Source organism: Leptosomus discolor, chromosome 22 (assembly GCF_034619465.1).
Source record: "Leptosomus discolor isolate bLepDis1 chromosome 22, bLepDis1.hap2, whole genome shotgun sequence".
Taxonomy (NCBI): domain Eukaryota; kingdom Metazoa; phylum Chordata; class Aves; order Leptosomiformes; family Leptosomidae; genus Leptosomus; species Leptosomus discolor.
In genome coordinates, this window is record NC_141412.1 from 1187240 (window position 1) to 1214926 (window position 27687).

A 27687-nucleotide genomic window follows, 5' to 3' on the forward strand; every position below is an offset into this window, starting at 1 on the left:
CGCAGGCTCGCGGCGCCGCCGGCCGGGGTGCAGCGTGTCCGTGCGGGGCGCTTGCTCCCAGACGCAGAGGCGGGACTGCAGGCCGGCCCCCGCCAGCGCCCCTCACCTTGCACCAGCAGGTTGATGATGATGGTGTCGAAGCCCCAGGTGTTGGTGGCGGTGCAGGTGTAGTAGCCGGAGTCCTCCGCTTTCACCGAGCGCAGCACCAGCGTGCCGTTCGCCTGGATCAGGCGGTGGCCGTCCACGGTCACGGGGATGGCAGAGTCCTCGCTGCCGGGAGAGGAGAGGAGAGGGCACGTTGCCGTGCGCGACACAGCGAGGGCGACGCAGCGGCACCGGCCCGGGCGGCGGCATGGCCGGCAGCCCCCCTCAGTACCTGTCCTTGGTCCACTTGATGGCAGGGACCGGCTCCCCCACCGAGTTGCACGGCAGCCTCACGTCCTTCATCCACGGGGTGGTGACGGTGCCTCCGAAGGAGATGATCTTGGCGGGGGCTTGGGGACAAGGAGGAGGTCAGCCTGGCGGGCAGGTCCCGTGCGCGGAGCCCCCAGGAGCCGAGACCACCCGTCCTGTCCCTCCTCTGCCCCGAGCATGAGTCGCCCCGGTCGTCCCTTGCTGCAGGCTGGTACGGAGCAGCCACAGCAAGCCCGGGGGCGGGGGACAGCATCGCCCCGCGAGCCGGCGGCCCCCGCCGTACCTTTCCCAGCAGGCTCGATGGTGACTTTCTCGCTGATGTTGCCGCGGCCGGCGGAGGTGACGGCGGCCACCCAGAGCATGTACTGCTGCCCGCGGTTCAGGTGGGCGATGCGGTAGAAGAGCTGGTCGGGGCTGGTCTCGTACTCGCTGGGCGCCTGCAGGGAGGGAGACGGGAGAAGGCACGGCCTCCGTGAGACCACCGCCCTCAGCTCAAGCGCCCCAGCGGCGGGAGCCCCGCCACCCGCCCGGGCCAAACGGAGGCCAGAGCAGCGCCTGAGCTGTCACCGAGGAGAAGCCACCTCTGGGCCACCTGCCTGCACTGGGCATCCCCACCGCCACCCCCAGTATCCCCAGCCCAGGGCTTCCCTACCATCCCGCTGCCAGCAGCCTCGTGCCCTCGCTCCCGTCCCCGGGCCAGCTGACAAAGGAGGTCCCCGGGTCCCCGTCACCCCACCTGGCTCTCCAGCAGGAGCAATCCCTGGGGAGCTCCCTTCTCTCTCGGAGGGCCCACAGCCGCCCTGGCAGCCCCCTCCTCGAGGTGCTGTGGGTTTGCTCCCAAGCAGCGATTCAGCTCTGCTCGGTGCTTCTCACTGCCGGTGTAAACCGGCTGGTGTCGTAATTTCTCCAGGGAGCCCGGGCTGGAGCCCGAGGAACAGATGGCTGCCGCGGCACGAGTCGTGCCCAGGAAAGGACGCTTCCCCGGCCGCCCGCCGAGCTGCAGCGGGGACCGACCGCGGAGGCAAGCCCTGGCCGGGCTGCCAAAACCCCTCTGCGGTCGCAGCGAGCGGCCAGGGAGTCCCCGAAGCCCCGGCACGGGCTCACCTCCTGCACCACCCGCGGCGATCGTCCCCGGCCCCGCGGGCAGGTCTGGCCCGCGGCCTCGCAGCGAGGCGCTGCGCAAGCCCGTCTCCATCGCGTCGGGGCCCAAGCACGGCGCGTGGGGAAGGGCTGCCCCGCGCGGCACCGGCCGCCGTGCCGGGGAGGGGACGGGACGGGAGCTCAGTGGTCCCGCTGGCACGGGACGGACGGGGCGTCCGTGCGCGCAGACGCACGACCGCGCAGAGGTGTCTGCGCGCTCACCGTCTTCAAACACGCGCCCTTGCGGGGCCCACAGATGTAAACGTACCCCACAAGCAGACACCTATATGAATATTGTATAGTATACGTAATTTTTTTTTACCCAAATGACAGTTTTGACAAGATGCCAGGAAAACAATATCGGATCCCAGCGGTTTTACCAGTTGCTTTGATGAAAAGATTATGTTGCCCTGGAAACCAGAGGCTCAGATAGTGAAATGAGTTTGAGAAGGAGCTTTTGATAAGCACTAGGCTGCAGACCTCCCATCAACCTCTCCCTCACGAAGGAGGGACGGGGCCAGGTTTGATTTCTGTTTTACTCGGTCAGCTGCTGCCGTATTTCCCCTTCAGGAGCTCGTGCCGAGCAGGGCGGATGCCAGCGGCGGGGAACGGGCAGACGATGGGACTATGCCCTGGCGCAGAGCGTCCACGGGTGCCCTCGCAGCTCCGCAGTGCGTAGACCCGGCCCGAGGGACCTTTGCTGCTGGCGCCGCCTGGCACCAGCCCTCCCTCCCACTCCTGCTCGGCCAGCGCCGCGTTCCTCCGGCACACCCCGGCACCCCCTCACCCCCCACCTCGCCCCCGCCACCGCCCCGTACCGGCTGCCCCGAGCCGGGGCTGGAGCAGAAGATGGTGTACTTCCGAATGATGCCGTTGGGCTTGGCCGGCGGCAGCCAGGACACCACCACGCTGCTGGAGGAAGACGGGACAGCCTTGATGCCGGCCGGGGGACCTGGAACTGAGGGAGGAAGAGCGTGGCAGCGCCGGTGCCGGGAGGTCTCTGCCCAGCCCAGGGCTGGCCTCCCGGCCGCGCGCTGGGGAGGAGCTGCAGTGGCGTGGCCACGCCGGCACCGGGCAGGCGCAAGCGGGGAGAGGTCTGCAGGCCAGCGGTCACCCCACCGCCTGCGGGACACCCCTGCAGGGGCGACTCCAGCCCCCTGGCAAGCCAAAGGCGGGAGGGTTCATTGCAGCCCAAGCTCTGCGTTAGAAATCGGCTGTTAGGGGCCGTCTCCTTCGTCGGCGGGAGCGGCTCAGCCTTACGCTGCCCAGCTGTGCCTCCCCCGCATCTGGCGCTTCCCAGGACGGCCAGCCCATGGGCCCAGGAAACGCGCCGCTACCGAGCTAATGGCATTAAAGTAGGGCAGGCAGGGGTGTAAATATTTAAATATCCGCACTTAAGGAGAAGAAAAAAAAAGCGAAACGCCCCGCCCGTGGCTGCACACGGGGGGTTTCCCCCGCGCCCCCGCTGCCTCCCTCGCCGCTGCAGCCACACAACGCGCTGTGGCAGGAGCAAGTGCTCCCGTCTCCCAGCATCAGCCACCCACGGCGCGCCTCGACCCTCAGCGGCGGCAGCGAGACCCCAGCGGGCCGGGGCTGCAGGGGGGGCTGGCCGGGGCTCTGCTGCCACGCGGCACAGCAGCCGAGGACCACACACACGTGGCCGGGCAGCGGCGGGCGCCTTCCTCCCCTCCCAGCCGGGCACAGCTCTGGGCGCACGGTGAGCCCACGGGTTTGGCAAACCGAGCAGGGAGGAAATGAAAAGGAAGGAGAAGCCCTGCCCAGCCCTGATACCTGCTAAGGGCTCCTCCTCCGTGCTCCACCTTCTTACTTTTAATTAACACGCACTGCCGCAGTTTTCAACCCCGGGGAAGGGGAGAGACCACACCCGCACGCGCCCACGCCCCCGGGCAGTGCCACGTACTGTCCTCCTTGGTCTGGATGTAGAGCACGCTGCTGCGGACGCCGTCGCCGGCCTGGGTGTACGCCAGCACCTGCACGCTGTAGTTGGTGAACTTCTCCATGCCCCGCAGCTCCACCCGCTCCCGCGTGGTCGTGATGTTCTGCATCTCGCCCCACTCTGCGGGGAGACGGGAGCCGTCAGCCCCGCGCCGCCAGCAGCCCGGCTCCCCCGCGTCACCCGCTCTCCGCCAGCACGCACCTCCGTCCATGTAGAGGGACCAGAAGATGACCCGGTATCCCTTGAGCACCCCGTTGAGGGTGCTGCGCGGGGGCTCTGACCAGGAGATCACGGCCACGTCCGATGTGATGGAGATGGCCCGCACGTTCTCGGGGGGCTGGCTGGGAACTGAGGAGGGGACGGATGGGGAGGACAATCAGCAGCACGACGGAGAGGTGGCCCGCGCCTGGCAGATGTCAGGCTGCCCCACGGGCCAGCCGCCCCGACTGCACCCGCGTGGGACCCCACCGTGCTGCTGCCCCCTCTCCCCCGGCTGCTCGAGCCCCTGGAGCCCACCCTGCCCGGCACGCGGGGCACCAGGACCAGGCAAATGCAGCGTTTGCCTCCGACGCACAGTTTTGCTCCTCGTGGCCCACCGAGGCGGGTGCGAGCCCTGCGTTCACGGGGACCGGGAGGCCGCCGGGACAGGCTGTGCTTCCCAGCAAGGGGAGAGCGGGAGAGCTGGCTGGATGCGAGGTAATTAGATCCCATTGCCCCATAAGAGGTAACTCTAATTTTTACGAGCATTTAAACGATAATACATCACCGTAACGATCCTCTTTGAAAATGATTATTGTTTCATATTACTTAGGTACAAAAATATAAGCACCATGTAATTAGGGACGGAGTATAATAAACTAATACAGAGAGTCCGTTTGAACAAAATGAAGGTAATATAATTACGGAAAAGACACTATTGCTAAAACAGGGGCCCTTGAATACCCCAGGAGGAGTGCTAACGTAGCCACGAAACGATCATGGTTTGACAGGCTAACGAGAGCCTTAATTAAGTATGAAAAACTGCAGAGCAAACACACCACGAAACTTTCTTCTCATTGTTTTTGAAACGACTGAGGCCACCAGCGATCTCTCCCGGATGGGAACCTCCCTGGCCCTTCAGCAACGTCTAACTCCACCTTGACGTCCTTCTAACTGCGCCAGAAACCCAGTGCCATGGGTGTCCTGGCATCCTCGTGCTCACAACCCCTCCCCAGGGCAGCTGCGAGCGTGCCAAGGGCCAAATGCTGCCCCAATTGCTGCGTGGGATGGGGCAGGGAGCAGCTGAAGGTCCCACCAGGGGGACCTGGCACCGGGGAGCAGGAAAACCGCCCGGCCCGGGGGCGGGGGCAGCCTTACCATCCTCCAGCGTGGTGGCGTTGATCTCGCTGGACGAGGGTCCCGTCCCCGCGCGGTTGAACGCCTGCACCACCACCCCGTACTGGGCAAACTTCTTCAGGTTGTCCAGCGTGTAGACCTCGCTGTCTCCCGTGGCTTTCATCTCCACGATGCTGTACTGCCCGTTGCTGCCCGGGCTGTTCTCCCGGTACCCAATCTGGTAGCCACGGATCACCCCGTTCTGCAGCTCCTTCTTCGGGGCCTGAGGGAACGAGGGGTGCAAGCCGGAGCGGCGTCACGCAGGGCTACGCTGCCCAGCGGGGACGGGAGGCTCGCAGGGCTCCCTTGCCCCGACCGCCTCTCCCCCGCAGCTTTTAGGTTCCCTTTCCTCACAGCAGCGCTCGGGTGCACAGACTGAGCGGCAGAATAGCGACAGACAGAGGTCCAGCGGGCCCTCGGAGGCCGCCAGAGGGGAAGGTGCTGGCCAGGCAGTGGGACGTGTCCGGCCAGCGCCATTCCCCGACTGGAGCAGCTCAACGGGAGGAGGGAAAACCCCCAAGTCTGACAGCCTTAAAAACCTGCCAGGCCAGGTTGAGATCAATCTTAATATTTCTCTGAAGCATTAAGAAATCAATAGGGCTGATTGCAAATTTACGTTACAAAGCCAGGGCGATCCATCTTACTGAAATACTTTCAAAACGAAGTGACTTATCTTTCAAGTGGATCTTATTTTCCGTTAATCTGTTTTTCAGCACTTAAGGGGGGGGGGAGAAGCTGGAACCCTAAATTTATTGACTTAACAGTTCATTCCAAAGTCCTAACTTTATAATCAATTTTATTTTTCATTATGCACCTTTGGAAAAATAAATCCTATTCTAAGTTTTATCGATCTCTGCTCAAACACTTTGCAACCCAGCGCCTCAGTTTTTACGCATTTACCCTCTCTCTCCCACGGCCCCCCATGGACATCCTGTGAGATAATGAGCTTGTTATAAAACACGATTAAAAAGGACCCCGTGTGACGCAGCCAAGCCTCATGCCCGACCCTCGGGTTTCGTTTTGCCTGGGAAGTCCTTCCCGGCCCTCGCACCGCTGACAAAACGCCGGGTCCCAGGACAAGCTGCTGCCGCAGAGGCTCGGGGCGGCGTTTGGCACTGCCAAAGCCCCCGCGGCCAGGGAAAGCCCACGCACCGCCCCGGCCCCGCTCACCTTCCAGGTGACCTGGATGCTCTGGGACGTCATCGGCTGCAGGGTGACATCCATCGGAGGCCCGTCGGGAGCTGCGGAGAAACAGCCCCAAAAGAGCACGTTGAGAAGCCCCGGGGAAAGGACCTCCTCGCCAGGAAAAGACTCGCCTCTACGAGAGCTCCGCGGCAGCCAGCTTCGCCCCAGGCGCCAGCCCCCGCGCCGCCCGCGGCCACCCCTGCCCGCTGGCCCCAGCGCCCGCGCCACGAGCCGGGAGCGGCACCTGCTTCCTCCGTGCTGATGGTGAGCTCCTTGCTCGGCTCGCTGCGCCCGATCTTGTTGAAGGAGTACATGCGGATGCTGTACACCGAGGCGGGGTGGAGGTCCACGATGTTCGCCTGGTTGATGGTCGGGGAGATGTTGCGCGTAGACTGCTTAAAATCCCAGGAATCTGGAAAAAGCAGCGGAGCGAGACAGGAGGGTCAGCACCCGAATCCCGACCCGGGGTCCGCAGTACTGAGGGGGCCACGCTCAGGCAGGTGAAGTCCCCAAGCCCCTCTGGCTTTCGGCCCCGGCCCCCACGGAGAGGCGCCGCCTTCCCCGCTGCTCGCTGTTGTGCAGCCCGGGTTTGGCTTTTCGCAAATATTGTCTCTTTTAATATTCCCTTTCAAATGCTCCCATCCAACGGAAATTAACATATTTCATTACTGCTGCTCTCTCCTTTCTTCATCAAAGGAACCAGGATGCAGAATATTCCCGCGGAGGCACCGGCGGAGCAGCCCCGCACCTGCCCACGCAGCCCAGCCCCGAGCCGGCCCCCACCTACCCGACTTGTTCTTGTACTCGATATCGAAGCCGGTGATGATGCTGTTGCCATCAAACCGCTGCGTCCATCGCAAATTCATGCTCCGGGCTTTCACCTCGCGGATCTCCAGCTCCGGCGGGTCCGGGGGCTCTTGGGGAGACACAGGCAGGTCAGGGATGACGGGGAGAGAAGCCCCCCGGGAGCAGGGGGACCCTCGCAGTGAGGCTTTGCACCCCGGGGCCGCGAGTACCTTGGACGGTGAGCTGGATCAAGCCTCGGTCCTCGCCGTAGGAGTTGATGGCGTGACAGGAGAAGAAGACCGAGTCCCCGCGGTCGGCTGGTTTCAGCTACGAACGTTGCAGGGGGAGAAGAGGAGCCAGTTCAGACTGAGCTACCCCCTGCCCCTGCCTTGCCCCGGCATCGCACCCTGCTGCCACCAACAACCGCGGCGGGAGCTGTGCCTGAGGAGGCAGGTCACCCTCCAGACCCGCAGTCCCACTTCTGTGCTGAAAATTTGTTGTCCGAGACATCCCTGGTGCCACCAAACACCTCCGCAACCACAGCCCCTTGTACGGGCAGCTGAGACGTAGGGCAAAACGCAGCGGCTTGCCACAGCAAGCAGAGGGTGGCAGGTTTTTAACCGGTGTAATTAAAACTGGAAGCCGGGCTCCTGGCACGGGCCCGGGGCAGCGTCAACTCTTACGCCGGCTGTAAGCGGTTTGGGGGGAGGCAGACGCAGCCGGCACGCGGAGCCACTGCCTGGAGATGCCATCCCTCCGGCGGGTTTCCTAACCTCCCTCCCCGCTGGACTCGACTTTGCCACCCTGGGAGCCCCAAGGCAGCGCCAGCCTCTGCTGGGGACCACTGACACCCTCCCCGGGCACCCCCTGTGCTGCCTGCCCCCCTGCATCGCCTGAGCAAGACACCCAGCAGCCCCGGCGGGGTGCAAGACCCCCACCCCTCACCTTGAGGGTGGAGATGACCTCGTCGCCGTTGTCCTTGGTGGCGATGGCGTAGCGCATGTTGCGGTCGGGGTCGATGACGGTGTCGCCCTTCTCCCAGCGGATGATGATGGGCCGCTCGCCCCGGGCGGTGCAGTTCAGCTCCTTGGTCTGCCCCTTGATGGCGATCGTGGTGTTGGGGTGGGAGGTGATCATGGCCGGGACTGCGGGGAGGCAGGGGGTCACTCGTGCGCCCAGGGGACGGCTGGGTGCCACCCGCGGCTGCCCGGCCCCGGCACAGCCCACAGACCCCGCCGGGGAGGCGGTGGATGCGGGTCTCGCCACGAGGCCACGCAGCCCGAAGCGGAATCGTCTCGCTGCATTATACAGCGCGGGATCATAAAATAATGAAGCAGATAAATTTTATAATGCATAGCATTACACCAGGGTAGACAATAAAACGTGAAAGACAAATAACCAAGCGCACACTATAATGAAGAGAAAGCCTCCAGTCTGAGACGTGCGGGTATGAATTATTGACTAAGGTTTTACACTCCCGAGGATGAGAGGAAGAATGTTTTCCATCACAGATTTGCATAATTCACTCGTATAAACCTGGGCAGAATATAGAGTGCGATTTCACCTCGGCAAGGCCGCCTTTGCATTGCAGATGCCAGGTGTATTTTAACGTTTTTTCCCGTAGCCACCCCAAGATGCCAGCGAGGATGGCGGGGAGGCCCCATGCCGCGCTCACCGCCCGACCGGGCCGCAGCACCACGCGTGGGCGCATCCCAGCGCTGCCCGAGCAGCGGCTGCGGCACAGCCAGGGATGGCCCTGGGGACGGCACAGCGAGGCCCTCTCGCTGCTGGTGAGCACCCACAGCCCTGGCACGAAGCTGCCGTCTCCCGTCCGCGCGCTGTGGCCGCTGGCAGTGCCGCGGAGGAGGACCAGCGCGCCAGCTTGTGCCAGGCTCAGCCTCCTCCCGCCCAGCCCCGCACGCTGCCGCAGCCGCTGCCGAAGCGCTTCTCCTCGCTGCGAGGGATTGCCGTAACGAGCCCCGTCCAGGCTGCTTCCCCCGCAGCCTGGCCGCGCCGAGAGCCGAGCCCTCGCGCTGCCCCGGTGCCGTGCGGTGCACCGGCCGCGGCGTGCACCGTGCCGGAGAAACGGGCTAGGGGGGCGAGGGCAGCCTGGGTAAGCAGAAAAAAATGTAATGCATAAACAAACAGCGCTGCTGAGTCCCACAGTAATATATGATAATGACAATCCGCAAAGGCAACACACACTGTTATAATGGGACACAAGAGGCTCTAATGAGCTACGACTCCTCGGCTTTCTGTGGCAATGTAATTCAATTAAGAGCCAAGGAAACCTTTCCTCCTGAGCTGCCCGTATTTGTGGGGTGCACAGCCCGGTGCCCGCTGGTGGCGCTCCGTGGCAATCCTGCCCCGCGGGGGGCACGGCCACCCTCGAGCCAGCGTGGGGACGGCAAAGGGCGGGGATGCTGGGGCAGCGCCCGGACCCGCGGCACATCGCCGCCGGACCTGCAGTCCGGGCTGTGGGAAACCAAGAGCTACAAGACACGGAGGAGCAAGGCTTCTCCTCGCTCTGCCCCGTCCCGTCCCGTCCCGTCCCGTCCCCAGCTGCGTGCCCGTCTTCCCCCGGCCCCGACGCCTCTCGCACCGACCCTGGACCCAGGGCCGACCACCGCTCTGGCTCGGAGCGTGCACAGCGCAGCGCAAGGGCGCGCACGGCCGGGCTGGGGTCTCGGCACTCCGTTTGGGCACCACGGCAGCCCTTGCTGGGGTCCTGCCTGCTGTCCCCAGCTCCTGCCACCTGGAGAAGGCCATCGAGAGGCCACCTTGCCATTTGGCAGGCGGGCGCTCACGGGGCTGCTTCCCCGCGTTCAGCCTTCGTTTAGCCCAGGCTGGAGCGGCGCAGAGGGTGTGCGGGGCCGCGGGGGCAGGACAGCCCTGCGGGGCTGCAGCAGCCGTGGAGGCATCAGCCCCCTTCCCGACGAGCGGCAGCCCCGGGAGAGGAGCTCCGTTTCAGGCTCTGCTTCGCTGAAATGCACTTATTGATGTTTGATTAAAAGCAGCTCCTTGGATGTAAACATATCAACTTCTCTCAATTGCCGGGGTCCCAGGAGAGCGGCACGCAGTCCGGAGCGGGGAAAGCAGCAAAGCAAGCCAAAGGAAAACCCCAACCAGCCACGCAGCCAGCACGGAGCGGGGCGCAGAGGCAGCCCCTCTGGCACACCGGTACCCGACGCCCACCCCGGATCAGCTCTGCCGCTTGCGGAGGGACAGCAGCGCTCGGGGCTGGACAGCAGACGCTCGGAGGGCTGCCGGGGGCTGCTCCCGGCTGGCGCGCACCCCCTCCCTCCCCCGGTGCAGGGACACCCGTAACGCTGGTTCCTGCCCGCCAGGGCATCACCCGCAGCCACAGGTCAGTGCTGCTGCGCAGGCAGCCTTCCCTCGAGGAGAGCTCGCCCCCAACGCTTCCCAACGCGCTCCCCCCGTGCCCACGGGCCTTGTTAACGAGGCCCCGACAAGAGGCTCGTCCCGCTTGCTGGGCAGAGATAAGGCCGGCTACAAAGGGAGGCGACAGCCGCCGGCGCGCTCTGCCGTCCTGTGCCGGGCTGGGGCACGAGCCGCTTCGCGGCCCGCTGGTGACAACTGAATGAGGACGGTGACAAGGGTGACAAGGGCTGTGCCTGCCTGCCTCCCTCGCCCCCCTCTTTCTTGTTTGGAGCCGGCTCTGTGATGTTAATTTGATTGCACCCATTTCAGCTTCCTTTCTACACTGATTAGCTGAGTTTCACCTGAAGCATGAGATTAATTCAAATTGCATGGAAGCAATCAGTTATGCTCCCGCCGTACGGCAGCCAACTTCCAATCGCGCCTGTGCCCGCGGCCGCGCCTCTCCCAGCCCCCTGGCTGGACCCGCTCACCCCGACACGGTGCCAGGGAGGACCGGGCAGAGGAGCCCCCTCCCCAGCGAGCACTGCCCACCGCGCCGCGGCTCCGGCAGCCCCGGCGCAGCCCGCAGGACCCCCCGAGGACGTGACCCCCGCCATCCCACGCGCTCTGCTCTCGACACCCGGGCAGGCGCGCAGCCCTGTGCTAAACGGCATTCATCACGCGCCGGTGGGCTCCTCACCTGCGCCCAGCCCGGCGAGCCGGCCCCCCAGGCGCACGCCCCTCTCCTCCAGCATTTGCCACCTTCCTCTCAACCGACCCGACGCTAACGAGCTTCTCCCCCGAGCAGGGGGGGACGGGCCGCCGCCGCGGCAGGGCAGCAAGCTGCCGCCTCCATCCAGACGGGTGCCGGCGCTGGGGACTGAGCGGAGCGGCATGGCCCGGGCACGCAGGGACGGGCAAGCCCCAGCCCCACGGGTGACATTCCCACGCCGGCACAAGCCAAGCTGGGCGCTCTCCTTGCCCACCGGCTGACAAAAGCAGCCGCCCGCTCCTCCTGGCGCTGGCGGGTCCGCAGGCCCTCGGCCAGGACCGCGCGCACCCGTCTGAGGCGTCACCTGGCCGGCTCGGCTTGGCCCCCCCGGAGCCCATCGCTGCGGTATCGGGGAAGGGGACGTGGGGACGGGGGCTGGCTGCCACCGCTGCTCCCCTCTCCCCTGCTGACCACCAGCGCGCCCTGTTTGGGCTCTGATTAACTTCCATTTAACTCCGTCCGCAGCGGCCTGACTTTCAAGGAAAGCCAGCGCTGATCTCACTTTAATTGGCCTGACATTTCACTAAACAAACAAAAACCCCAAAATGAAACAAAACAAAGAGCCCCATATAATGCTTAATTGGCTGTGGCGCTTCGTCTACCTATTCATCCAAACCTTTTCAAAGGCTGCGAGGTCTCCGGGAAATGTAAAAGCACATGCATAATAAGGTTATGTGCTATTCAAGTCAGCAAGCAACCTGTCCTGGGATGCAATTACAGCAGATAGCAGGGACAAGGCAACAGTTCAGGCTCCGAGACTTCGGCACGCTCACTCGGGATTAATCGCCTCGACTTTGTACCTGCGCCTCATTGAAGTGCGTCGTTTGAAGTCGCTCGGTTTGATTCATCAGTCGGTGGGATAAATTAAACAGCTTGACAGGGAGGGAAGCAGAAACCAGGAAAGCAGAGGCTGAGAGGGGAGGGGAGAAGCCCTGAGAGAAACGCCTGCCGATGCCAGAAAATCAAGCGCCTGGCTGGGGCGGGGAGGCAGCGAGGGGGCTGCCTGAGCCAGGGCCGCTCTCTCCTTGTCTCGTCCCGGGCGACTCCCCGGGCGCCAGACCCTCGCCGGGACACGGTGGCACCCGCGGGGGGCTGTGCATCCCCTCCGCCCGGCAGCACCCTGCCCAGGGGACAACCAGGGTGGCGGTGGTGCCCATGGCTCCACCTGCAACCTCCATCTCCCCCGGCACAAGGCAGGCGGCCCATGCGCTCGCTGCCCCAGCCCCCCGGCGTGGGCGAGGCGGAGTTCAGCCCCGCTGAGCCGAGCCCCGACCCCAGCCCCACTCTGGAGACACGCGGGAGCTGCCACAGGAGCGAGCGTGACGGGGCTGGTCCCCCCTCCACCACCTCCTTTTTGAGGTTTGAACGCTCACGGCCGCAACAATCGCAATAAATAAAGAGGAGCGGGAGATTAAGCATTCTGCTGATAGCAAGGGGAGAGGAATCCAATAATAAGCGCAGTTCAAACACGGTGTCTAACAACAGCTCCCAGCCCATCCCCATCAAATTAGCCCGGCTACTTCCCTTCCTCCCGTACGATGTAGATTGATCGCTCGGTTTTATTAAGGACAAGGTGTGTTTAACAGCAAAAGGGAAGCGGGTCCCTGGAGGAGGGGGATCAATGCCCTCCCCATGCCCCGCGCATCGATCCTGGGGCTGCGCGGTGCCGAAGGCCGAGCCAGGAGGAGGGGGCTGCGCCGGCCCAGGCTCCGCTGGCGAGCACCCACCCCACAGCCGCAGCCGCCTTCCCCGGCACGCAGGGCGGGTGCCCGCCTCTGCCCCCCCCGGCCACCGCTGCAGCCGTGCCGGGAGCACGGCCCCGGCCCCTCGCCGCTGCCGCGGCAGCACGACCCTGGCTACTTACTCTTGACGGTGAGAAACATGGACTTGCTGATGTCCGTGCCCACCCCGTTGCTGGCCTGGCAGAGGTAGTAGCCGATGTCCTCCTCCAGCACGTGGCGGATGAGCAGGGAGCTGTTGGGCAGGATCTGGATGCGGCCCGTGAGGGGTATGGGGTGGTACTGCTGGGGGTTGCCGCTTCCTGGGAAGGGACACAGGGACACAGAGCTCAGCCACGGCGGAGGAGCACTTGCGAGGCTGGGGGCTCTCGTGCCAAAAGGGGCCTCTCCCCTGCCCGCACAGAGGTCCCCAGGCGCTGCCGTGTCTCACCCCTACCTTTTGCGTGTTTCCACATGACTTTCGGAGGGGGGTACCCGTCAACGGAGCAATTCAGCACCCCGGCTTTACCGTAAATGCCATCTTGGTTGTTGGGTTGGACCACAAAACGAGGAGGCACTGAGGAATTTGAGAGAAAAGACGGTCACCGCAGCAAAAACCCCACCAGCTCCTTCCAACTCCTCCCTGCCTGCGGGCACGTGGGTGCCCTGGCTCAGCCCTGCTCCTCACCCTCCCCGCCTGCCGCTGCACCGCTCCTGCCACCGGGGAACAGCGTCATCTCCCTCCAGCCCCACAACTTATCTCTGCTCCCCACCGTCCTACCCCTCCCGAGCCCGATGTGGTGGCGGCGGCGGCATCGGGGACCGGGCTGGGCTGCACGTGCGGCAGGGTCGGCCCCGCGGCACTCACCCCGCACGATGAGCTGCCGCTCCCGGCTGACCGTGGCGGCATCGTTGCTGGCGATGCAGGTGTAGTTGCCGTTGTGCTTGAGGGAGACGCTGGAGATCTGCAGGGAGCTCATGAACTCCTTGCTCTCGATGGTGACTCCAGAGCCAGAGAGGATGACGTGCCCGTCCTTCCTCCAGGTGATGTGGATGGGCATGTCCCCGGAGGAGACCACGCAGGGGATGTAGAGGAGCTGCCCGATGGAGGCTGGCGGGAACTCGAAGGGCTGGATCAGCGGAGGGACTGCGAGGGGAGAGGCAGAGGACGCTGGAGAGCTCGTCCGGGGAAAGCCTTCCTCCAGCGGGGACGGGCTGCAGCAGGGCTTGGGAGAGATGCTGCTCCAGGAGGAGAAGCAGCTCAGAAACTAAGGGTGGCTTTTGTTTCCACCAGGAACACAGCCAGGGGAGAGTGGAAGGTGCCACCGAGCAGAGGACAGCGGGAAGACATCTCCCACCCGGCAGGGCCACCACGCTAGGAGCAGGACAGAGAAACGCCGACCTCCCGAGCAGAGCGGGCCCTGCTCTGGGGGAAAGCCCCAGCCGCCCGCCCCCCACACATGCCAGCTGAAATTCCACCTCAGCATTTACCTGCTCGCAGAAAAGCAATGATTAGATGGATGCTTTTCTTAAAGGCACTGGATTCAGAACCAGCCATTATCTTTGTGATAACTTAATTAGGGAACCGCAGCATCTCTGGCAATGTGGGAGGGGGAAGAAAGCGGAGAGAGGGAGACAATTAGCTTAACAAGGCTCAGCACCTGGTAGCTGAGATCCTCTTTCCGCAGCCTCCATAATTAAATTAGCGGGCTGCCAATTGTCCCCTCGGCAGAGATAAGCTGCCCTCTCGTACGGGCGGGCGCAGGAGCGGCTCCCCGCACCGCCGCGCGCGTCCCTGGGCTCCCACCTCCACCCGTGCCCAGCCCAGCGCATCGCAAAGGGGTCTGCCCCGGCTCTCTGCCCCGGGGGCTGCCCACCGTCCCCCCGGGCTGCACGGCGCTGCCAGCAGGCAGGCGGGGAGGAGATGGGTGCGGGCAGGGCTGGCCTGCCCCTTTGCCGGCTACAGCGACGTGGCTCGAGCTGCCGGAGCCATGGAGCCAGCGCTGCTTGTTTTCCATAATTAATGAATAATTAATTGGGAATGCACTGCAGTCTATTGCAGAGCAGGGATGGGCCGGTGGATCCGCGCCTCTCCGAACACGCCCCATCGGCTGCTCCCGAGCCACCGGGAAAAGGACAGGCTCCCTCGACAGAAGAGCTCCCCTTGCTCGAGCTCCCCGCAAGCAGAGCTTGCCACCCCCGCCTCTCCTTCCCAGTCCGTTTCCCACCGCCGTCCTCCCTTCTCCAGGCTCTCTGGCCCGGCTGCAGCAGGAGCCAGCCACGCGGCCGCAGCCGGGGGCACCGTGCGAGGGTCTCCCTGCCCGCGGTGCCCGTCGCAGAGCCCAGCCCAGCCCAGCCCGGCACAGCCCAGCCCAGCCCAGCAGCTCGGGTCTGGAGGGGAGCCCCAGCGAACAGCCTCTGCCTTCCCGCGGGGCGAAGCATCGCCCCAGCGGTGCCCTGGCGCTGCCGGCCGCGGAGCGGGCGCAGCCGGTGTCAGCACCGCGCTCCCCGAATCGCCGCAGCCACCCGGGCAGGGCCGTGCGCGAGCGCCCCGGCGCAGCACCGAACCCACCCGTGGTGGTTGGTGAAAACGTTCCAAGGCGCCCGCGGGACTAACGAGCTCGCAGGGCACCTCGGAGGAGGCCGGCTGTGCTCGGATCGTGCTGCCGGGGAAGCGCAGAGAAGACGCTGCCCAGCAGCATCCCCGGGCAGCCGCAGCAGCCCTGAGGAGCCGGGAGGTTGGAAGCTGGGACCCAGGGGACCCGGGATCCCCAGGCTAAGCAGCTGCAGCCCAACCCAGGCGGGAGCTTCCCTCAACGCAAGACGGGGAGCACGGCTGGGGGTGAGGCCTCGCGAGCAGGGCTGCGGTCTGACCGCACATCCCGGCGGAACGGTGCTAGAGGGGAGCTGTAAAGGTTTTACTACGGTGCGCTCAGAAAGACCTGCACGACCCACTTGTGGCACTTAACGTGGTCGCCAGGCACTCGTGGCAATAAAAGCTTTACGGGGCTCGGCGCCATCCGGCGCACTTATATTTATGCACCCTGCTCCGCAGAGCTCGCTCCGACTGTCTTCTAGGGCCTTCGCCATTCTTCTCCACAGACCTTTCATCTGACGGCCAGAGCAAATGAGGAAGCCAGCAAGCGAGGCCGGGTGTAAATCTCCGGCAGCCGCGCTGCAGGCGGAATGAAGACGTCTGGCCGCGGCAGAGCGGCGTGCCGCCGGCCCGCGCCGCGCTTCCACCCGCTCGCCTTCCTCTGCCTGTCACCGGCCGCCAATCAAGGCAGTAAATTCCGATTCGGACGGGTTCGCTAGCGGCTGCTTCCCAGAATATATGGATCCTCGGCTGAACCTCGGCATCCTGCATCCTCCGATGGCACCTCCCAGCGGCTGACAAAAAGCGAGGCCCGTTACTTGACTTCGCGCCCACCCCCCCCCCCAGATGCTGACTCCGCACCAGCCCTGCCTGGCCCATTCGCCCCAGGAGAGGACCAGCTCAGCTCTGGCCTCTTTCCAAGCCCTGGGGCTCCCACGTAGGTGGGGATTTTGTATAAGGTGAGGAAAGCAGGGCTGGCCCCTGGAGGGGAGAGAAGTCCCCCCCCACGCCACCCTTAGACAGGTTATCCGCAGCCTCCTCGTCCCTTAGCAAAGCCTTGGAGAAGAGCAGGAGCTAATCAAGCGGCAGCATCTATAATCAGCTTGATGCACGCTCTTGCTAACCTGATTCCTAATAAGAAAATGGTGGATGGGAGGGGAGGGAGGGGGATCAGAGTAAAATCCAGTCCACAAATACCCGGCTGGGTGAGAGAGAGAAAGACAATTGGCCAGCTCCGTCCCCAGCGCGGCTCTGTTTGTCTAAATGATTTACTGCAAACACCGAGCTGGCGACGGGCAGAGACGACCCGACAACTCTGAGGACGGGAGATAGGGGAGCACCGCACACTCGCAGCACAATCTCGGCGAGTCACTGGGAGGGAATGCATCCGCCTCAATTCATTAGGACTGATAGCTCCCTCAATGGGGCTGAATAATTGATGGCCTGGAGAAGCTTTTAAGATGTTCTGTGCGCTCGGAAGACCGAGAGTATTATTTTTTTAAAAGCTAACACACACTGAAAAACATCGGTGAAGGTGATCCGAGCAAAGGTTAGATGTTTTAATACGTTATGTTTACACCGTAAACCCTTGCTCCATCGCTTGTAAGGGGAAATGGATACGGCGTGGCTCGGGGCAGCTGCAGGCGCGCAGGCAGGACCAGGTAGCCGCTCCGGCAGCAGCTCAGCCAGCTCCCGAGGGCTGCCGTGGTGGGAGCCGAGCCCCCATCGGAGCAGCGTTTGCGGAGCAGGGCGGCCGCCTGCCGGCGGGGTCCCCTGTGCGATGCTCCTCCGCCTCCGTCCCGCAGCAGAGACGTCCCCAGCGCGACCTGGACGGCCTCTGCGTCCGATCCAGGGAAAGCCTCTCCACCCGCTTACCTTTCACCGTGACGTGGACGCTCTGGCTGATGGAGAGCTGGGGCTGGATCAGCACGCTGCACAGATACTCTCCTTCATCCATGCCTTTCTGGACGTCCATCAGCTTAAGAGTCCCGTTCTCAAAGACCACTTGGCGGTGGTTATCGGGCAGCAGCAAAGAGTCCTTGTACCACTTGATGGAGTAATACGGGTACCCGATCACCCTGCAGTTGATGAAAGTGTCCCTACCCGCTACCGCCGTTATGTTCTTCATCGCTCGGATGCTCGGGGGACCTACATATTCGGGAGGAAGGAAGAGGCAGGCTAGGTTAATTCCGAAGGGCAGTTTGCTTGCGTGCAGTTCTGCTGCTATTTCGGAGCGAGCTCCACAGGCCAAGGAGGTAACCAGAACAGCGGGGACCCAGCCTGGGTTTGGGTGAGGAGCGGGCACACGGGCTCCCCTCTGTGCGCGCGTGGGGAAAGCCGCTCACCGGCCGCAACCCCCAGCTAGAGCCACTCGCACGCGCCTACAGCAGCGCCGCCACGGACGGGGGCCGCGGCCCTCGACCGCGGCCACGCCTCGGCAAATCCCACCCCAGTTCGGCAGGCGCAGCTTCAGCGCCGGGGAAGCTGAGCCCGCAGCCGCCACCGCCGCCGCTCATCGGAGGGGGTCGGGGGCGTCCAGAAGTCTCTGCAACGGGGACCGCGGCCGCCCGGCGCGCCTCCACCACGGCTCCTCCGGCAGCGCCTGCGGCCACAGGAACGGCAGAGGGGACGGGGAGCGCTCCCCCACGCTCGCGGCCGCTCTCTGCCTCTCTTACAAGGACGCTGCCTGCCTTGTGCCAAACCTCCTCGACAAGAGCTGCCACGGGAACCTGACTTCCACTGGCAAACGTCCTTCACCTCCCCTAAACCAGACCTCTCTGAGCCTCCCGCTGGCAACCTGAGCGTCGCTGAGAGCCAGGCAGCCACCCATTTCTGGCTGCCGCTCCTGCCGGCTCCAGCACTGGGAGAAGGCTGCAGGTGAGCATGTCAACGAGAGGTTTTGTGCATCAACAACCACATTGTTGTCCTGGCCGCTGCATAAAGCAGCAAACTAATCTAAACGCTAACCCTATCTCGACTCCTCGTCCTAAGGGCGTAGCAGGATAACAGCTTAACAGGCACGCGGGATAAGCTGCTGGACGGCTGTTTCTCACACTGGGACAGGTTTAGAAAAGGAGCAGGAAAAAAGAAATTAGCACCTCGGTCTGTAACCTCTCTTGGGCCTGTCTGAGGGACCTGCTCTGTTCCCGGGCACAAAAAGCCTGGATCTTATCTATTGATAGCTCGTCCAGAGCTGAGAGAGGGGGGAAAAGGGAGACAAGGGAACATCCTCACTGAAAACGCTGCTCTGGCTTCTCGGGGCTGAGGGATGAACTCGCTCCAAATTCAGCGGTAAACGGCAGCAAAACTCAGACTCTCCTGGGATCCCAGCCAAAAAGCCACTAGATCCATTTCAAACCCGAGACACAGACAAACGCAACCCTTCAACCCTCTTTCTCAGCAGACAAATAAATGCTACCTTGTCTCTGCCTCACTCCCACCTGTACGCCTGGAAGCTTTAATTGGCGATTATTAATGGGCAGGGGCTCGTAGCGTACCCTGTGCCTGAAAGCGCTCCCTGTAACGCACCGAGCGACACGCTCCAGCCGTAATAACACGGTGATTAACGCGGCCATGGCTTTTAGCAGACAAAGAAAATACAGACATGACAAATCAAAGCTCATTTTCCACGATTTCACGTGCTGCCTCATCATCGTTTGTCATGTAGATCCCTGCGCCGGCGGGCGCGTTCGCTGCCAGGGAGCCGGGCTCCCACCGGGACCGGCTGGGAGAGCACGGGGGGCCCGGGACGCTTCTGCGCCCGCCACCACGTTCTCCGTGCGTGGGGTCCCTCGGGGAAGCATTTGCCGGCCCCGAGGCGGGGGCTCGGCGGGGCGAGAGCGGACCCCGATGGGGAGGGCGCTGCCCTTTCGGCCCTGCAAAGGCAAGCTCCAGCTCTCCGAGGCTTCGGGGCCGCTTTGCACGTCGTTAAACTCCCTGCTCCCTCCCGGGAGCGAGCGGGGCCGGCGCGGGGAGCTCGGGCAACGGGGTTGGGGCAGCCAGGGAGAGCCGCGCGGCCGGGAAGAGGAGGGAGAGGCGAGGAGGAGCGATCGGCCGGGGAACGGAACAAAACCAAAAGCCCAGTAAAAGTCCTATTCTGATATTTAAAAGTAGACAGGCACCTCTTACGTTTATTCGCGCTTGGTATTCGGCGCTGCCCACCGAGTTCCGCGCGGTGCACCGGTACACGCCGCCGTCCTTGATCTGCGGGCTCGTCACGTTCATGTGGCTGACCGTGGTGCCGTCCGACATGGTGTACTGGTTGGTGCGGTGCCCGCTGTCCCGCGGGATGGGCTCGTCGTCCAGCGCCCAGGTGACGGTCGGCGGGGGGGCCCCCTTGGCGGCACACATCAGGGAGAACTGCTCCCCGGGGTTGACCACCTTCTCGCTGAAGGAGGAGACGATGCGGGGGGTCCCATCTGGGGGGCACCCAGGGGGAGGGGGGTCAGGGAGCGGCAGCCACAGGCAGCAGCAGTCACCCGCTGGCGGGACGGCTGTGAGCTCCCGCCGGGGGCGGGAGCCCCGGCTCGGCCCTGGGCGGCAACACGCGCACGGCCGCGCCGGCGGCCCCGCAGCAGGGAGGTGCTGAGAGGGGGCGAGGGGGCACGCCGCTGGGCACGGGCGTGGGCTCAAGGGGACACCTGGCTTGGCAGAGCCCCTGCCTTGCCCGAACATCCAGCGATCTGGACCGGGGAGGGGGCACCTGGCGAAGGGCAGTGCCTCAGCTCAGGGGCTGGGGACAGGCAAATCAACTCTGGTTTTGGTCCATCCCCGTCCCGGCCGTGCCGCCTCCCCGAGCTGCTTGCAGACGGTGTGCGCAGCCCAGAAGCGGGCTGGGAGCAGTCCGGCCCCCGGAACCCCCACCCCAGTGGGTCTCTCTGCCCTGCAGCCATGCGCAAAGCACCCTGGCACGCCCTGGGGATGCGGCCGCTGGCAGAGGGGCAGAGGAAAGCCCCCGCCCCGGGGAAAGCAGCTCACCCTCCAGCGTGATGATGGAGAAGTCCTGTGCCGTCTGGGACTTGCGGGTGGCAAAGCACTGGTAGGCCCCGGAGTGGCTCTTCTGCGCGGCCGTGATGAGGAGGGTCTCGTTGCTGATCCCCCGGATGGAGACGTAGTCGTCCACCACCACGAGGTCCGTGTTGCGGTACCAGCGGATGACGTACTCGGGGGACCCGCTGAGGGCACAAGAGAGGATGACGGTGCTGCCGATGCCTGTTTTGAGCTTCTTTGGTGTGAGGGTCACACGCAGAGGGTCTGTGCGAGAAAGGGCGAGAGCGGGCGAGGCGTTGGCGGCGCCGGGCAGCGCAGCGGGAGGCACCGCGTCGTTACGGCGCTTTCCTGCCCCGGGAGCGCCAGCCCGACTACGCGGAAAATGTCACCGCACAGCAAGGCGGGTGGCCCCAGCGCCGTCCCCGCCGCGGACAGCCCCTGCTTTTAATGTCAGCCCCAGGCTCCCGGCTGGGGTGTCAGCACAGAGGGCACCGTCGGGAAGGTGGCAGGACAGCTGGAGGAAGACGTGGGCGGTGGGCTGGGGACAGCGCTGAGCTGGGGATGTGCCAAGGCGGCCCCCAGCAGGCTGCCAGGGCCCCACGGTGCTCGCCACGGTGCTGCTCTGGTTAAGGCAGGCGCTGGACCCAGCGGCTCTGGGACCGCCGGGATCCCGGTGACAGGAGGAACCCCCGGAAACAAAGCACGCACTAAATACTTGGCCTGCCCCGATGGTATTTACTGTTTGGCTGGAGCTTATTTTATGTAAATCGACACAACACAGCGCAGAGGCACCCAGCGTAAAACCGGCATCGCCATCCAGCAATTTACATCCCCCGACGCTGCTCTGAACTTTCCCGAGGCCCCTCTCCCTGCCCTGATTGAAGCAGTAAATCAAGGGGCGTCTGCTGACACGCTGCTGCAGCGTGATAAACCTCCTGCGAGCGCTCCGAGAGCCGCATCGGACACGCCGCGCCGCAAGACGGCGGCTTCCAGCGCGCGATGCACCAGGCTGAAATGCGAGGCTTGTAATTTATACGGCTCTATAAAACCTTTAAGGCTTTACATTTACAAAGGCTTTCCGTTTGAGGAGGCAGCGGGACAGAAGCCCCCCCGCCACCGTGCCCCGCTCCTCCCCGCCGGCTCTCACCTATGACCGTGAGGGTCCCCGTGACCTCTGCGGACCCGAAGGTGTTGGTCACCTCGCAGATGTAGGTCCCGCTGTCCTCCACGCGCAGGTCGCTGATGGTCAGGCCCGTGATGCGCTTGGTCCAGCGGCTGTTGGCGGGGAGCGGGCGCCCGTCCTTGATCCACCGGACGGCTGGGTTGGGGTAGCCCGAGGCGATGCAGGGCAGCTCCACCACCCGGCCCGCCTTCACCTCCCTGGACTGGAAGCTGTCTAGCATTGTGGGGATGGACTCTGCCGGGTCTGGGTTCGGAGAGGAAACAGGCTCACCCAGCGAAGAGGAGGAGTGAGGTTTATCCCCATAGGGACACACCAAGAGAGCCCCTGGCACGGTGACACCGGTACCACCACGGCCCCTTGGCACCAGCCGTGAGAGAGCAGCTCCCCCTGTCCCTGTGGACCGGCAGCTCTGCTGGGCAGGAGCACAGGATGCCAGCCCCACACTCTGCTGGGCACGGGGCTGGGGCAGACAGGGGCTGGCCTGTCCCACCCGGGACAGCCGGCACAGCTCCCGGTGGCCTGGGCAGCAGGCTTGCGGGGAGGTGGGAGGCGAAATGCATCTTACTAGCTGATGGGATGAATAAACTCAGCACCAGAGGAATTACTCAAGGTGACACCTAATTGGTGCAAAATACACAAATTCTGTGGCACATTTCAAAATTTACAAGCAAAAGGGCCCATCAGGCAGCTGGGAAAGGAGAAAATTAATCACCAAGTCTCAGGCGTGAAATTAAATTCCAGGGGAAAGAAACCTCTTTCATTACTCCCAAGCAGAAGTAAAACGCTGTGACGTGTAAATAATGACAGCGACCAGGAGGGGACTGGGCCAGACCGAACGCGCACAGAGGAGAGGGGATGATACACCCCCGGCCCTCGGGGGCCGTGCGGCAGGATGGCCATGGGTGGGACACGGGACGCTCAGGTCTCTAGGGGGCCGGGCAAGCCCCAGCCCGGCCAGCCCAGACCCCTTTTCCCTACCCTCTGAGGGGTTAACGCGAGGAGCTAGCGGCAGGAGCCACAGCCCACGCACCCGAGGATGGAAAAAGCATATGGCAGAAAGCAGGCGCGCTGCAGCCGAGCGGCAGGAGCAGCGACGTGGCCGCGAGTCGGGCGAACTCCCTCCCGAGCGGAGTAATTTGGGCAGTCAGCGGAGCCGGGAGCGCCCCGAGACAGCCGGCACTGCGGACTGCACTGCCTCCGCTGCAGTATCGCTTGCATGTTCGTCACATCGCGTCAGGCTGCTCACATCGCGGGCTGTCACATCGCATCGCCTCGCACCCCATCGCCTCTCGCTCGGGGTGCCGCGCAGCGCTGCCGCCCGCCGCGGCCAGCACCGGGGGGGGGCTGCGTGCTGGGGGGCACACGCGAGGCAGCACCAACCCCCTGCGCAGCCCCGCCGGGACCTCCTGCCTCCCCACCGGGGCGCCCTCTTGCCACGGGGTGCGAGGTGGCGATGCCGTTGCTCCCTCCCGCGCCCCAGGAGGACAGGCATGGCCGCGGGCAGGCAGGGGAGCGGGTGTGCAGGCAGGGCCGGACGCCCTCACAGGCGCGGGAGCCACGCCGGGACCCCCCGGCCAGCATCGCTGGCAGCCGTGTGCTCACCTGAGACCGAGAGCCTGGCTCCGTTGCTCTGCCGCGTCTCCCCGCTGTACTTGTGCTTGGTGATACACCTGTAGGTGGACAAGGCATCTTCCTTCTGCACGTCCGATATGTACAAACCTCCATAAGAAGTAATAAAAAACCTATTTTCTGGAGACACAAAGCGGGGAGAAGCGTGAGCGAGCCAGCCCCAAACCACCACATCATCTCCCAGGCTCTCAGCACCCGGGTCAGGCAGAACCCTTGCGCTCTGGGCAGGAGCCAGGCAGGCAAAGCAGGTCCTTCCACCACGTCCCCAAACTGCTTCACCTTCAGGGACTGAAGTTTCAGGCAGGCCGGCAAAATCGGGCCAAGACGGGTGAGCAGCAGCGCTCGCCGTAGCAGCCTCATGCATGCAACAGCAGCACGTGGGTGTGCAACAGCATCCCCCGTGTTTGTGGGCACAGCGTGCCTCCCTCCGAGCCTCATCCTGCGGCAAACACGCCTGCCCAGGCACAGAGGTGGGCTCGGGGTGCCCTTACGAGCCCCTGCGCCCCCCAGGGCTTGGATTCAGGGCAGCTGGGCGGCCTGCCCGCAGCCCAGTGCGACGAGCTCTGGCCGCGGAGTCGCAGTGATGCCGCGGCTGCGGCGGGCGCGGGGAGCGTGCGGCCCGCTGCTCCGCCACCGCGACGCTCTGCCACGCCGCCGCACGCTGCGCAGCAACGTGGCAATTAAAAGCGAATCCGTCCCGCTGGGTTAATAATTAGCTTAACTTCCTTGGAAGCATGTGAAAACAAATACGGGCTGGAGCTGGTATTCGAGCCCTGGGAGGAGGCTGGCAGGTGAAGCAGGCAGGGCAGCACGGCCCCGGGCCGCGCTGCTGCAGCAGCCCCCGCCACAGCCAGCAGGCTGCGGAGCCTGGCACATGCCAGCGCGCATGGGGAAAGAAGTCTTCAACTCGCTCATGAAGCCAGCCCGACCCCTATAATTCATCACGAATAATAACAGTAATTAACAGGAATAGAAAGACCCGCGCTGAGGCACAATTCAGTGGCTACACGGAGAGCAGGGTAAGTGGAGAGATGCCCCCCCGCCCACCTGGAAACCCTTTCACCCTGCCCCACGGCCAGCGCTAGCAGCGACAGCAAGGCTGCGACCCCGGTTTCTGTGGGGCCTTTGGGGTTTATTCCAGCACCAGCCGCCACCAAGCCTCAGCTGGGACGGGGTGGTCCATCTGCTCGGCTGCGCCGCGTTGCCAGCCAAACCACCGCCTACCACACGCAGCAAACGCAGTGAAGCAGAAGGCAATTAGTAGAGCTGAATGTTCAGAGTTGAAACCTCTAAACCTCGTCTCTCCACCAGCAACGAATGGCTCCTTCAAGCCCTGCACCATGCCTGGCAAACCAGGATCCAGCTGAAGAAGCCAAGCAACTGTTTCTCTTCCAGCACCTTTTGGGAGCACCCGGATATTCTCGTTTTAGGTGGAGGCAAGTGCCTTGGTCAACCCCGTCAGCGCAGGAGAACCACGCGTGGCACACAGGGCTAGGGGCACACGCCCCCGGAGCAGCCTGGCCCCACGCTCCCGCGACAGGACCGCAGAAGCCTTCCACTGCAAGCGCTTGAGGTGACAGACGGGCAGAAAGCCGGGCTCTTCACCCAGGGAACCAGAGCGCATCCCCGGCAGAAGCCAAGGCGACGGCAGCCCCAAGCTCTGCTGGCACTGCCCCGCTCCAGCTGCAGCTTCGCTAGATGTGCGTGTTGGACTCTAACTGCTTGACGTGAGAGCATTAGGGGCTCTAAGCAGCAAAGACACAGCAGCCTCAGTAAAAGGCGAGCCTAGCTGCGGTTAACGGAAGGCACAGCCAACTGCCGGGCTGGCAGCCCGGTGCAGCTTCTCCCTGGAAGCGGACGGACCGTGAGCCGGCAGCCCCACGGGGTGCCACGGGTGCCAGGGCAGCCGTCCCCACCACCTCCACAAGCCTCCCACGAGCTGCAACCCGCCACGCCCCCAGGCCATCGCGGCACCCTCCCTGCTTGGAGGGGTCAGCGGCTCCCCAGCCCAAACCGCGGGTGCGGTTTTGCCTCCGCACTACAGCACGGCCGCACCAGCGCGGCAGCACGCGCGCTGCACCAGTGCGCAACTGGGAGCAGACGCGCAGCGGCGCCGGCCTCGCGCTCCGCGCCGCCGACCGGAGGCGCCGAGGGATTCGCACAAACCGCCGTGAAAGGGCTGGGGGCAGCAGTCCCGCCAGCGCCGCTGAAATGACATGCAAATCCAACATTAATTTTTCATCTCCCATCAAACCAGTAAGCGAAGAATATGGGCTGCACTGGAATTTGAGATGGGGGGGAGCCGGTTTCCATGGTAACAGGGGCTGCATTTTGCGAAGCTCTCGGCAGCCCCAACTGGCCTCCCCTTGCCCGCACACGCCCGCCCGTGGCGCGGTTCACCGCAGCCCTGCGCGCAGCCACGCTCCTCCGCTGGAAACAAAGCCTTGCGAGAGCCGGAGCGAGGAGGCAGCGGAGGAGCAGGCGGCCCGCGAGAGGCAAGGCGAAGGGGAGCGGAGCCTCCAGCTCCTGCCTGGACCGCGGGAGGTGCCAAGGAGAGCGCCACGTGGGAGCGGGCAGGGCGAGAGCGCTGCCGACCGGGACTGCGAACCAAGCCCTGCGTGCGCCTGCCGCCCTCGGCCCCCCAGCCTGCTGGAGCTCCCCAGCTTTCACAGCTCGTGCGCCCGAGACCCAGCCTCTGAGACGGGGCTCGAGCCAGAGCATCGGCCCCAGAGGCAGGACCGGGCAGAAAATCTGCAGGTTTTAGCATCCACCTCCGTACCGCGGAGCGACAGGAGGCATCTGCCCCCTTGCAAGCCACGGCTTTTAAGATGCCGTTGCACCGAATGTAAGCTCTACGCAACCTGACAGCACGGCTTCCTCCCCCCCCGAAAACGGACAAGTAACTCCGTCGAGGAGCGTTACGCTGGTTCAAGGGAGAGAGGCAGGGCAATAATTGACGTAAACGGCTCCGACAGAGACCTCACCGAAGTGACTTATTGCTGAGCTTGCTAGCGAGATTAACGTCGAAGGTCGCCGAATAAAATCAGACCTTTCTGCCTGCCAGGAGGTGGAAAAGCTTTACGGGAAGCAGAGGATTAAGCACATCCGTGGCCAGACTGGAGCGATGTGCCTCTAATAAGTCTTCCAGCTAGACTTGAGCTGCTGCCTTCGGAAACGCCTCGCCAAAGCCCCCCGCGCCCCTCTCGCCACAGAGGAGCAGGGCAGCCGAGGGCCCCGCCAGCCCCCGGCAGCTCGCCCCCGCCCAGGGAAAAGCACGAGAGCGAGAGGGGGCTCTCCTGCACGGCAAACATTAGGAGGGTCCCTCACTGTGTATGCACGTACACACGCGGACGCGTATTTGCTGTTACCGAAATCCTCTCCCCCATCCAGCTGCCTGTGGCGGCCACGAAATTCCAGCGTCAGTCCCAAGGGCCTTCCAATCTCAAGAGGAAAATCGCAGCCCGTATAGGTGACCAGCCACGGCTCTATCCAATACAGACTTACAAAAACAAGGGGGTCAGGGCTCCAGGAGAGAGCACATTTCATAGTTCATAAGACTAATGAGGCAACTTTCCCCTGGTACTCCGGGGCCAATATTTCCTTACCCAGTCTACTTTAACTGCTAGAGAATCAATAGGTGCCAGCGCTTATGAATTAGCCGTACTCGGAGCATATGCATCCCAAGGCATCCCGGACAAATCCAATAACTGTTTGGGGCTATTTCTGGCCACGTTTAAAGTGACAAACGCCTCCCCAGGGGAAAAGGTACGGAGGGGGAAGCCCCAAAGAACAAAGCCTGTGATCTTCCGCCGTAACGGGTGCCGTTTTCCAGGCATGGGGCTCGCCCGGGGACGAGGAGCCTCCCGGGGTCAGCCAGCAGGGAAGCTCCTGCCCACCCCTGCGGCACGGCACGGCACGGCACGGCACGGCACGGCACGGCACGGCACGGCACAGCTCACCCCGTCTCTCTGCCCTTGCCGGCCGGACCGCAGGCACCTCTCTCCCGCAGACGGCCCGGGCAGCGGGATGCAGCGCCTGGCTGGGGTGGGGGGACGCGGGGCAGAGGAGCGGGCTGGCCGGCGGTGGCCACGCACCGGAGTTGCCTTTCGTCTCGGCAGGCTGAGCCCAGCTCGGAGCCGCAGCCCTCGCCGTGGCTCGAGCCCAACGCACGTTTAAGAGCCGCCGCACGGCACCCGACAGACGCATCGACGCGTTTGCCCACCGTTGGGATCCCCGGGGAGGGGCCGGGCAGCCGCCGCGCCCCAGCACCGGCGAAGGCAGCACGTCTCTCCCGCACAGCCGCCGCGCGCCCAGCCAACTGCTCCCACCTCCACGTTTCGTGGGCACCTGCAGCCGACGCCAGCCGAGCCAGCGGGTCAGGCTTCGCACCGACGAGCTCCTTCGCTCCTCTCTCCTCCTCGGCCCAGCAGCAGCCGCCCTTCGCCCGAAGAGAGCACCGTGCCCCAGGAACCTCGTCCCCAGAACCGGCGGTAGCTGCGTCCCCAGCAGTCCCGGCCGCGCTGCGTCCTGGGGAGGGCACGGCCCAGGCAGCCGCCTGCTCCC

At 64.2% G+C, this 27687-nt stretch overlaps 1 protein-coding gene across 2 annotated transcripts in view; it reads right to left on the reverse strand.

Moving 5' to 3' along the window:
- Positions 1-27687, reverse strand: part of DSCAML1 (DS cell adhesion molecule like 1) — a 113653-nt gene that overhangs the window by 13413 nt on the left and 72553 nt on the right. For both annotated transcript variants that reach the window (XM_086476814.1, XM_086476813.1), the window contains exons 4-23: positions 23098-23244; positions 21460-21738; positions 20301-20576; positions 19445-19741; positions 17199-17471; positions 13596-13874; positions 13185-13304; positions 12874-13050; positions 7802-8001; positions 7087-7183; positions 6858-6986; positions 6315-6482; positions 6056-6126; positions 4868-5108; positions 3713-3859; positions 3476-3631; positions 2373-2512; positions 698-851; positions 377-494; positions 107-270 (exon numbers count right to left, since the gene is read on the reverse strand). In XM_086476814.1, the coding sequence (XP_086332940.1) occupies positions 107-270; positions 377-494; positions 698-851; positions 2373-2512; positions 3476-3631; positions 3713-3859; positions 4868-5108; positions 6056-6126; positions 6315-6482; positions 6858-6986; positions 7087-7183; positions 7802-8001; positions 12874-13050; positions 13185-13304; positions 13596-13874; positions 17199-17471; positions 19445-19741; positions 20301-20576; positions 21460-21738; positions 23098-23244 (3633 nt within the window). The remainder of the gene's footprint in view (positions 1-106; positions 271-376; positions 495-697; positions 852-2372; positions 2513-3475; positions 3632-3712; positions 3860-4867; positions 5109-6055; positions 6127-6314; positions 6483-6857; positions 6987-7086; positions 7184-7801; positions 8002-12873; positions 13051-13184; positions 13305-13595; positions 13875-17198; positions 17472-19444; positions 19742-20300; positions 20577-21459; positions 21739-23097; positions 23245-27687) is intronic.